Genomic DNA, 12,203 nt, shown 5'->3' with positions numbered 1-12,203 from the left:
CTAGCGCTTGTATAGTAGCCTTGCCGGGGGGGGGGGGTCGCTTCGTGAGTAAAAAACCCAAGATGGGTAGTTTAGCAAAGCAGTTTAGACAAAAAAACGTGCACGCTGTGATGGAGGGAGTAGTATAGAATTACAAGAGCTTAATTTAAAATCACGGAGGGATATACCTACTATTAAAAGAAATAGGTATTTTTAGTCCGTCATCCGTTTTTTCATAAAAACCCGTGAAATTTTATCCAATGAACCCGCGGTCCATAATTTCATTTGAAAAAATAAAACGATTCGCGACCCTGAAAAAAATAGGTGTGTTTTTGACTTCATGTGTTTTTAGTTGAAAATGAAAAAAATGCACAGTGGGACTAGAGTTCGAACTCACAATCTTTCTGTTGTTTATGTTGGTATGACCAGCTGAGCTAGCTGGTGTGATTAGTAACGATGGATTCACCATATAAATAGTATTACCGCTCCATATTTTTTGTCATGCCTGCATGCACACATAGTCCCTGCAGTCCGTTTCTCATACCTCGGTCGTTTGCATTGCCAAAAACTATTTCGAACAAGAGGATTCGAACTATGGTCACATAGAAACAGGCGAGCGCCACTAGCAAACTCAGCTAGCAGGTCTTTCATGTTTGTTGGAGAAGCTTAACATATTTTAACATTATTATCTCCAAGCCTAGGCCCTTCTGGGACGAGCTGGCTTATGATCATGTATGAAACATGATTTGTTGCCAACTAATTAGTCCCACCTCGCCCCTCTGAATTAAATTCTACTCCCTCCGTTTCAAAATAAGTGTCTCAACTTTGTACTAGCTCTGGTACAAAATTGTATTAAGCTTGAGACAGTTATTTTGGGACGGAGGGAGTACCAATTTATATAGGCCAATGAGTTACACGTAATCAACAACGAGATTCAGTGTTTTGGCTCTATGATACAAGAAAATAGAGGCGATAGGAAAGAGAGAGACAGAAAAATAAGAAAGAAAAGATCTTCCCAAGAAGGAAGGAGAAAGGAAAAAAAATCTAATTGCAAGAGCGAGGGAGGTGACCATCACGCCGAATGGGAGTGACCAGTGAGGGAGCTCTTCGAAGCAGAGGTGGAGGAGCCATCGACGAGTGAAGGAAAGGCCATCTCACCCCAGTTCTGCATGCATCAACTGATTCTCCTTCAGGCCGTGATGATGGTGTCAAAGAAAGTGGCATTTAGGACACGAAAACTAAAAGGAAACAAACATTATGATTAGATAATGCACAACTATTTCATGTATTGAAAAAATGTTGATCTCCAAAAATGCTTTTATAATAAAAGATTAGAAAAATTCAAATTTCTATATTTATTTTAAAACAAAGAAATATTTGTGTTTTCCGTAAAGTACAAAATAAAATCAAGTACTAAACTATTTGATGAACCGCTACTCTTTCACCAGATGAAAGATGTTAGGGTGGCTTCTTTACATCCACGCGTCATACTCCGTAAAGCAGTGGCATTATAAACTTATTACCGATGTTTACTAGAATTGGATATAAGAAATGGCATGTACTCTCACACGGAGCAGATTTTATGATACTTTTAGTCCGTTGCAACGCACGGGCATTTGTACTAGTAGCTTAAAAAAGAGTATCAGCCTTTTTTTTAGACAAAAAAAAAGTATCAGCCATTGTCCCTCTGGCTTGCATTAGCAGGCCCACAGCCCATCTATCTGTCTGGCCCAACCAATTCGCCTCAAAACGGAACCGCGTGCCTGCCTTCTGCCCTTCTCCACGGCTCTAGCTCCAGCATCGCCCAATCGGCCTCAATGAGCTCGATCGTCCGCACCGGCGCCGGCACGGTCTCGCCGGACGACTGCACCGCAGAAAGGCTGGTAGAGCCTCGCCCTCGCCCCCATCTCAGGCATCCAGCCATGCAGGATCCGCCGCCGCCCGGGGAAAGTACGCCTCTTGCTCCCCTCCGCATCTCTCGATCATAGATACGCTTTCTTTAGTTTCGAACCCTGTTAGATCTGTTGGAAGTGGGTAAGTGATGTTAGCCTCAGTTTAGGAGCGATCTGATTCACTTATTTTCCAGGAATTGGATGCATCCCCCTGTTTTCTGTACTATGAGCTGTTTGCTTGTGCTAGTATCCCGCTGTTTTCTGTACTCTTATCATGACTATGATGTACCCCAGATGCCTGCAAACAAAACGGATCACCCTGCCAACAAGATGATGGTTCTCAAGATGGCAAAGTTATACCGGATCTTCCAGAGGTAAACTGCAATTGAATCACCATTGTGTGTCTGTGTGCTAGAGGTGCACAGATCTGGATTGTAGGAAAATACTGGCGGGCTTTTGCTTGCTGAATAAAATATCTAAAATAGTTGTGTCAGTAAGTTAAGCCAGTTTTGACGACTTGAGCATTTGTGGAATGTTTTCTGACACTGTCAAAACATTGAGCATTTGAGCTGTAACTTGAAAAGGTGTACAGATTTCGATGGATGGCTGCCCATAGTAGTGGAAGCTTGAATTACATATGATGGAAAGCCGTCTTTTATCTGTCTTGTTAAGTAACTTTTGTGTGGCTCTAAATGTTAGATTTACTATTTATACCCTTCCCCTAAAATAGTACTCCCTCTGTAAATTAATATAAGAGTGTTTAGATTACTAAAGTAACGTTCTAAATGCTCTTATATTAATTTACGGAGGGAGTACATTTTAAATCTCGTTTTTTTGTTATACTAGCTTGTTTGATTTATCTGATTGTATCAAATTGTATGGCATAGCGTCGTCTTATAGATATTTGAATATCGACTAGTACAGATGTCCAGAAATAATTGTGTGGACTGCCATATATATGCCTAATTTAAGTGACATTACAATTTTATATTCATACCTCTAACCAATACGGACTAACATTGCACATAAATCTTTCTATAAACTTCCTGTATAGTTCTCATTCCACTCGCCACAGTTACACCCCAGTGCATTGTCTTTCTCTCTATTGTACGTATAAACTAGTGGGTTGATCTGCACACGTTGTGTGGTTAGATTTGTTCAACGTCGCTAAATTAATTTGTTGTTTGCATATTCTTATATTAACGTTGAGATGCAGGCAGTCTATTGTGTGCAATGCAAAATTTCAATAAAGTTTGAAGCCAAAATATGAAATACAAAACCTTGTTTCATACTCCCTCCGTCCCAAAATAACTGTCTTAAGCTTAGTTCAATTTTGTATTAGAGCTAGTACAAAGTCAAGACAGTTATTTTGGGACGGAGGGAGTAATTTTTTTCCTCGGCCAGGTGTTTAGTCCCAAACAAACTGCTATTTCATTAAGTTTACCGCTACGAAGCATCGCCACATAGTTAAAAATATAAAGGCTGTCCAAAAATAGTTTAAAAGGAATGATTGATCCCTTTCCTCCACTCAAAGTATTATGGACCTTGGTTTGTGACTTGTGAATACAGAAGATTGAAGGCATTGTGGGTAATGGATCACCCTGCAAAATTATAGCTCATGTCTATTGCATTCCTTTCGACTTTTTTTCCGCTGATGAATCCATAAACATCTATACATTATAGCTAAACCTGCATGTCGATACACTGTGACGTATATTACAATCACATTGGTCATCCATCACTACAGATTCACTGTTATGGGCTGGATGTCAAATAGCTACCCCAGTTTCTACTTTATTATGTATTTCAAAGTTAGGTTGAATTTCATATGTAAATTACCAAGCCTAATTGCCTATAAATTATTGTTCCAACATTTAGCAATTCGATGGATAGCGGGACATCTGTGGTGACTTCATTAATCTTGATACTCCTTCACTCCTGAGTTTGGGTTGTTCAAGTGTATATTTGTCTGTTTATGCGCCCGCATGTGTGTGTACGGGCGTGCATGCATGCGTGCGTGCGGTGTATAATATTTTTTAGAAAAGTATGCACATGTTTTTCTAATTTACAATCTGCACCGTCATAGTCTTGTCCCATCATAACAAAAGTTATACACCCTTTGTGTCTAAACTAAAATAAACCTTATAATCGGGCCTCACAAGCAATAAGCGGTGATTTTCTCGTTCTATAAATTTGAAAAATATAGCTATAATTTTGCACCACGAAAATATGTGATATGTGTTATTTTCTAGATTTTATTAGAAGTTTGATGATTCCGGCATTTGAATCTCCAATATATGAGATATATAAGCAGCTACATTTTCTGCCCTAGTCACATCTTGTGATGCAATAAAATCATTTCAGAGCTTGCCTGGTATACATAGAAACTATTTTTTTCGTGAATACATAAAGCTTGTGTACCATTATTCCATTGATTGATGGAAGAGTCAAGAGTGAGTATATGACGTGGTATATCGCATGCCACAAACGCGGAAGGCGTGAAAATGGTGCCCACAGGAGACAAAAATGGGATGCTGAGCCCAAACAAAAAAAAAACATCTAAACTTGCCGCCCTTGGAATCAGCCCGAACCAAACCAACATGATGACCAACATCTACAAATCTACCGCTGAGGACACCACGATCATACAAGACAACGGCTTCACAAAAGAGAATGAATTCTCGTCGTCTGATCCAAAAACCGGACCTAGGGTTTCCCCTGATGCTCGAAAAGGGGAACAAATAGCGGACATGGAAGCGCCTCCAAGAAGGGGACGACATCCGTGGGTATTACCGCTGCCAGCATCGAAAGGTCGAGCAAGAATTTCATCCTAGCCGAGTCTAAGCAATCCCAAGCTGTCGGAGCAAGATTACAAGAGGAGGATGTTGGGCCGTTGGCCAAAACCGCCACCGCGGGACGGGGAGCTACGCCCGCCATCGAGGAGGCACTGAGTGTTGCGGGAACAACGAGCTATAAAACAGGAAAACGGTGCACGGAGGTGGGCGATGAGTGAGGTTGGGTAGGCAAATGGAAAAAGAGGCGACACGGGAGGGGGTGCGATCGTGGTTGGAGACCCAGACGAGCCAGGATCTAGAAAGGACCATAGATCCGGACTGTTAAGACCAGAACCGTAGGGATGCTTGGGGAGTCAAAGGTGCTGGAAGGGGACGCAGCTCGAGGTGCTTGCCGTAGTCAAAGCCGCGCCGGAATGGACGTCGGCCAACCAAGGACACTTGCAGGGCGGTTACGAAGCTGCTGAGATGCCAGCAACCCGTAAGAGCTGGAAGTAGATGTGTAGCTCACGGGAGCGCCAGACCTAAAGCCGCCCCGACTAGCCATGGACATAGGAGGCGAAAGCGGTTCCATGGTCACTAGTGCTAGAGCCGTACATGTAGGCGAGGCAAAGGTATTTCGCGCCTGCCACACTACCGGCCATTAAGCTGTTGGCAGCAGCCGTGCCGGGCAACCACCAAACGCCATGAAGGACTAAACCTCTGAAAACCACCAATAAGAACCATAACCCCGGAGCCATGGCCGTAGAACGGAATAGGAAGGGCACCATTGTGGTGCCACCTAGGGCAGCCCATCCAACCTAGCAGCCCTGCCACCATCGTCCCGGGATACGGCACCGACAACAATAGGGGTGTTGGCTAACGCCTCAAATCTGCCGTGGGAGCAGAGGGAAGCCCGGGGAAGCTTGCCCGCAATAGCCACAAGAGAAGCATATGCAGAAAGACGGGGATGAGGGGGTGGAGGTTGTGGCCAGCCGAGGTGCCCCGGTGCCACCTTCCTAGGAGCCGACACGGCTTCGGTGACTGTTCCTCTGGTGACGGCGAGGAGATGGGCGGGGTGAGAGGGGGTTGCGGCGGCGTTGGCTAGGATTCCCCAATCGCTGCCAAGGAAGGCGACACGGGGGGCCACGAGAGTTTGGGGGCCCTTAGTCCTCATACACAAAAACTAAAGGAACTCTATCTTCTTCCTCTTATTTTTCTCAGAGAATACACTACAAATGGAAGAGTAGGCTTGGCTCTTTCTTGGCAAGACATCATTAATTGGACTTTTTTCCAATGTTACTATGTTAGGCAAATTATATTCTATAGAATGCAATGTTTTGAAGAAACCCGCTAGAAAAGGGCTCTGAAGATGATTAATTAGACAACATTCCTTGACGGAATTCGTTGGTGAGTTGAAGTTCACCATGGCGTGTGGCTTGTCGAGATGGTCGACATGAACATGTATAGGGTTTCCCTAAGTCCTATGTTAATCATGTTTCATTTTTATTGCATTTTGAAAACACAAGAAATGATTTTCCAAAATGATTAATTATATATTCTACCATATTGATGAGTCCACTGAATGATGACTTCAAATTCACCGTCATCTATGGCTTGCCGAACCGGTACAAATGGATATATGATTTCCCTAATTTGTACTATGGATAAAACTAAATGCACACGGATGGCATGTCCTATCCTGAATGGCTCCTTGTTTTCCTAAGTGACGTAGGATCCTGGTCGTTTCGAATATGGATACCTCTTTGCCATATGTGCTACTATGTTATTCTTAAATCTGAACCATTATAATTTGGCCTATGTGAATGAACGTTGTGACTTGTTTGCATCTTGTTTTAATAATATAATAGATAGAATTGTAATATATAGCAAGTTTGTGCAATAAAATTATAAATTACTTTTATAACCCCAATAACTGATCCCTGTGCTTTTGTATACAGGATATCCGTCAACATATTCATGCCCTAATGCCACTACGAGATGCTGCCCGTGCAGCTTGTGCATCGCACTCATTTCTGAGATCATGGAGATGCCATCCGAACCTTGACTTAAGTCAGGAGATACTAGGTTTTGATGGAGATCTCATCAGCAAAGTTGATTGTATTCTTAAAAACCATTCGGGCGTTGGCATGAAGACACTAAAGCTTGAACTTTATGGCTATAACAAGGTCGATTCCTCTTATGTTGATAGGTGGATTCATATTGCTGTTACAGCAGGAGTTGAAGAACTCACCATTATCATGCCGCAAGTCCTTGAGGGAGCATACAATTTCCCATGCCCTCTTATATTTAATAGGAGCGAAAACTCAATCCGGTATCTTTACATTGCCATGTGTGCCTTTCGTCCCACCGCTGGGCTTGGTTGCTGCAGGAGCTTGACAAGGTTATTGCTGAGTAATGTATGGATTGCTGATGATGAGCTAACGGGCCTTCTTTCCAGTTGTGCTGCATTAGAACATTTTGAACTCATGAATTGCCGTGAGATAGTTTGCCTGAAGATACCTTTTCTGAAGTGGCTTACATTCCTCCGAGTGTCTCGATGCAAAAATCTGCAAGTTGTAGACAGCAATGCTCCAAATCTCTCCACCTTTTGCCTGTTTGGTAACTTGGTACTATCTGTTTTATTTGGAAGTGATGTAAAGAATATAGAAATATCGTGCTTAAAATTCGGCCCGCCCAACATTGTCTACTTTGCTCGGACCCAGCTTCTGTTAGGTGCCCCAGATGTTGAAAGACTTGTCATAACCTCGCCTAACGAGGTATGCATATTCTGAAAGTTTAAATGAGTACAGATTAGTTGTTTGCATATAACAGCCTTGTCATTATAACTAATCAGAGGTGTCTTCATGCAGATGTGCAGTACACCAATACTATCTAGCAAATTCCTCCAGCTCAAGTACTTGCATATCTCTCTAATTGGAAATGAAGCTATTTCACCAGATTATGATTACCTGTCTCTGGTCTCTTTTCTTGAAGCTTCTCCTTGCCTGGAGACTTTCATCTTTGAGGTAAGTTATCTCATCTTTCTTTTTCTTTCTCGAAAAGGGTAGTCCTACCTTCCTTGGCCTCTGCATGCATCACAGGATGCACACAGCCAAGTTATCTCATCTTGCAAGCATAGTGTGTAGCGTGGAGCCGCTGACGCGAGCATCTTGGCTTTCCATGTAGGTACAGCAGCCTGACATGCAGCATGATTCAGTTATCGGGAATCCCTCGCATCTGAGACGGCTACCACAACACAGCCACAAGAGCCTAAAGAGTGTGACGATCGTCGGATTCTGCTCCGCGACGAGCTTGGTGGAGTTGGCATGCCACATTATCGAGAAAGCGGCATCGCTCGAGCGCCTCACTTTAGACACCTCCCATGGCTGTCGGAGTCCTGGTGGGCGTAGCGTCGATAAACCTGACAGGTGGTACCATAATACAGTGATTGGCGTCCTCATGACGGCCCCACCTGACAGGTGCATCCCTATGTGGGATCATGGCATCGAGGAGTCTCTCAGGGCGCGTTCCGCTATCAGAAAACACATTGAGTGGAAAGTTCCCTACGGAGTCGAGTTTGAAGTCGTCGAGCCCTGCAGTCGGTGCGTGATGCTGAACTTTTAGATGCCCAGGTGGCACCATGACAAACGGTGCTGTTTATGATGCTTCATTTCCAAACTATCAGGTCTGCAAACGATGGTTGTGTGAGATCTCATAGGCCATACTCTGTTTCGTAAACTATCGGAGGTGCCTAATGTAAAACTGTTGTACTAGTAGTGATTCCTGCAGACATATGAAGTCAGGGAAACGACTTTGCTGCTTTTTTCGTTGCTGTTTTCAGAGATATCAGAGGCCACCGTGCTTTGCTCATGGATGTTTTCAGATTGTTATGTGTACTTTTGTACTGTACTTTATAAGAATGCCATGAACTCTTTAGCTGCTTGTACCCTGTGCAGGGAGTACTTATGTGCAGAACATACCTGTTTTTGTTTGATTTGCTATACTGGCTTAATTATCGCATATGATTGTATAACATTGTACGGTATAGCAAATCCAATCACCACATGGCTGTTGACTTGCACGTATGCATAAATAGTTCTCGGTGACTGCCATATGGGTAATTTAAGTAAGATTGCATCTGTATACCTGTACCAATTAATCTATACAAAGTAAAATTATTAATGTATGTGATGAGTTGTTTCTTAAATTGTCAGAAATGCCTTGTGTTGTGTCAAATTTCATGATTGGTGTGTATCGAGTAATGTACTCGAGGACAATCATGTAATTTTTCGTATAATGAAATGCTGAATTGCAGAAGTGTATTGACGTAATCATGGTGAAGTGCACCACTAGGCTTTAGCCTGATCTCACTCCATACATGCTACAGCATTGTATAAATAATACTCCCTTTCGAAATAGGCTTTCGCCTCACTTTATAAATAAATCAATGGTCCATACAACCAACGTACAGGTTCAACCATAGATAAGTAGATAACAACTTGGGCAACATGGCACATGCTAGTCCAAAAAAAGTAAAAGAAATAAGAAAACAAACCACCTAGTGACGGGAGCACATCGGCCCTAGTGGGAAGCAGGCTGACGCGTCGTAGCCTGAAGCGTGTCCAGCATGCCTCAAGACGATCCCGGTCTCGCTGCCTAGAAAGTGGGTGCCAATGCTGCATAAAAGCAAGAAATTTGAAGGAGTCGCATGCCTGCCTCGGGAAGATCCCCTCAATAACCATCTTATTGCGGGTTGTCCAGAGGGTCCACGACATAGCAGCAATGATCAGTCAAAAAAATGGTGTCGCCGCCCGAGTTGAATGGCCCTGGTTTGGCGAAACTCCGCGAGGTCATGGACCTCCCAGTCGTGCCCAAGAGACTCTCTTATGAATTCCCATACGGCCCTCATCGCCGTACAAGTAAAAAATGATGTGGGTCATTGTCTCTGGGACCGAGCATAACGGGCACTTGCCATCCGGGGCCGTGTCGCTTAAGCACCTCCGTCCTCGAAGGGATGCGATCATGGAGCAGTTGCCACACAAAATTTGTGAACTTCAGGGGCAGGGGTGCTTTCCATAAAAGCGAGAGCCAAGGGATGATGGGGGGGCATAGAGCCTGATATGCCGAGCTTACCAAAAATTCCCTAGACTAGGAAAGTCGTGAGGGCACTGTGTCCGGATAGTCCGGCAGTGCCTGTGGCAAGGCCTCTAGCAGGCGGTTCCACTTGACAGTTTCTACCTAGCCGAATGAGCGCGTGAACATGATATCCCATTACCCTTGATGGACGGCCGCAGAAACGAGAAGGGAAGGATGTTGGGGCATAGTTTATGCCTAAGTAATTTTGGTGATTGATGACAGTACCGTAAAGGACTAACCGTGTGTGTTAAGGTTTCAGATAACACACGTCAACGACACAAGACGACTCGCCTCCTCGTTCGTGGAACAGAAGCACGACGTTCTCTACGATTCTCTTTATTTGAATCATAGAAAAGCCGTACTATTAAGAGGGGAACCGTAGTGGAAAGGTTTGGGTGGAATCAATCTTTGCACGCGCACTCTTCACATATTTTTCCCGTGCCGGCAACTTTGGAGTGGCTCCCGCCTTTGTGTTTTCCTTCATCTTTGCAAATGGTCCCCCAGCGGTAGTACCGCTGGGCCTAGCGGTAGTACCGCTGTCCCCAGCGGTAGTACCGGTAGCCCTAGCGGTAGTACCGCTGGAGTGCTAGCGGTGGTACCGCTGCAGCCAGCGGTAGTACCGCTAGCTGGCGGTAGTACCGCCCCTGGTTAGCGGTAGTACCGCTCCAGGAGCTTTGTACCGCCTGCCTAGCGGTTGTGTGTGGACGAACCTTTTTGCGAAGACTTTCTTAGCGGTGGTAGTGCTTGCACTACCAGGGGCCCAGCGGTAGTACCACTGCAGCCAACGGTAGTACCGCTGGAGTGCCAGCGGTAGTACCGCTGCAGCCAGCGGTAGTACCGCTAGACACAGGCTGTGAGTGGGAAAACGGTTGGATTTTCCCCCCACTATATAAAGGGTTCTTCTAGCTGTGGAACCTCATCTCTTACCTCCCCAAGCTCCATTGTTGCTCCCTAAGCTCAAAAGTGCCCGATCTCTCTCCCTAGCCAATCAAACTTGTTGATTCTTTAGGGATTGGTTGAGAAGGCCTAGATCCACACTTCCACCAAGAGAAAAGTTGATTCCCCCACCAATCCCTTGCGGATCTTGTTACTCTTGGGTGTTTGAGCATCCTAGACGGTGGAGGTCACCTCGAAGCCATATTCCATTGTGGTGAAGCTTCGTGGTCTTGTTGGGAGCCTCCAAGCTTTGTGTGGAGTTTGCCCCAACCTTGTTTGTAAAGGTTCGGTCGCCGCCTTCAAGGGCACCTATAGTGGAATCACGGTACCTTGCATCATGCGAGGGCGTGAGGAGAATACGGTGGCCTTAGTGGCTTATTGGGGAGCATTGTGCCTCCACACCGCTCCAACGGAGACGTACTTCCTGTCAAAGGAAAGGAACTTCGGTAACACATCCTCGTCTCCATCGGTTCCACTTGTGGTTATCTCTAACCTTTACTTTGTGTATGCTTATGTTGTTGTCTATATCTTACTTGTCTTAATAGCTCTCGTTGTTAGCTTCATTAGGGTTCACCTCATTGTCGTAATATTTGTGAACCCATATGTTGTTTACCTTAACTTGCTAAGATTAATTAAAAAGTGGTCATTGTCTATTCACCCCCCCCCTCTAGTCAACCATATCGATCCTTTCAATTGGTATTAGAGCCACGTCTCTTTATTAAGGGTTTAACCACCCGAAGAGTATGGAAGACGAAGAGGGAATTAACCATGGGCAACCCGAGGCCATGGACTTAACTTCGGTCACAAGGGACGACTTGAATACGGCTATGGCCGCCCTCAAGACGTCCTTGACGAACGAAGTCAAGACCATGCTTAAAGAGTTAATTGAGGGATTTAAAAGTTCACCCAAACCGGCTATAGTGGTTAAACCCACCGTCACCGATTCGGAGGCCAACTCCTCTAAGGAAGCGGCTAAAGGTATGCGACCTTTCTCATCTCACGAAAAGCATGGGACTGGAACATATGCCTCAGTTCCACCCCCATGGTCTATGGAGGATCCGTTCCCGCACCACGTCTTAATCCTGTTGGTCCTCCTCCTAAGCTTGTGAAAGGTGACTTTGCTAACTGGGTATTTTCTATTAAGTCTCGTTTGAATCACAGCTCAACAAACTTGTGGAGAATCATCGAGCAAGGATATTATCCCCATAATCCAAGCAACCTCACTCCAAGAGAAGATGCAGACAATCAATACAATCACTCCGCTTTGTTTATTCTCCAGTCTGCAGTGCCACCTGAAGATCTTCCTCACTTGCGTCCTTTCACTTTGGCCAAGGATTGTTGGGAGCATATTATGGTGTTGTACAAGGGAATCTCAAGCATTCAACGATCGAACTATGAAGTGATACTTGATAAGGCCGATGAGTGTGTGATGAAGGAAGACGAGGACCCTCGTGATCTCTATCGGAGGGTGACTGCTATTGCTGTG

The 12,203-nt window shown here is 44.7% G+C and overlaps 1 protein-coding gene across 1 annotated transcript; it reads left to right on the top strand.

The window, feature by feature from the left end:
* The first annotated feature begins 1,771 nt into the window (after window positions 1-1,771).
* On the top strand, window positions 1,772-8,579 carry LOC123397601 (FBD-associated F-box protein At1g66310-like). The gene is made up of 5 exons (XM_045092137.1): window positions 1,772-1,929; window positions 2,166-2,245; window positions 6,604-7,422; window positions 7,516-7,671; window positions 7,832-8,579. The coding sequence occupies exons 1-5, from the start codon at window positions 1,797-1,799 to the stop codon at window positions 8,267-8,269; spliced, it is 1,626 nt and encodes a 541-aa protein (XP_044948072.1). The 5' UTR covers window positions 1,772-1,796; the 3' UTR covers window positions 8,270-8,579.
* The last annotated feature ends 3,624 nt before the right edge of the window (window positions 8,580-12,203 follow it).

Source organism: Hordeum vulgare, chromosome 5H (genome assembly GCF_904849725.1).
Source record: "Hordeum vulgare subsp. vulgare chromosome 5H, MorexV3_pseudomolecules_assembly, whole genome shotgun sequence".
Lineage (NCBI taxonomy): Eukaryota > Viridiplantae > Streptophyta > Magnoliopsida > Poales > Poaceae > Hordeum > Hordeum vulgare.
Note: the sequence above shows the minus strand (reverse complement) of the source record. Positions and strands in the feature narration are given on the sequence as shown.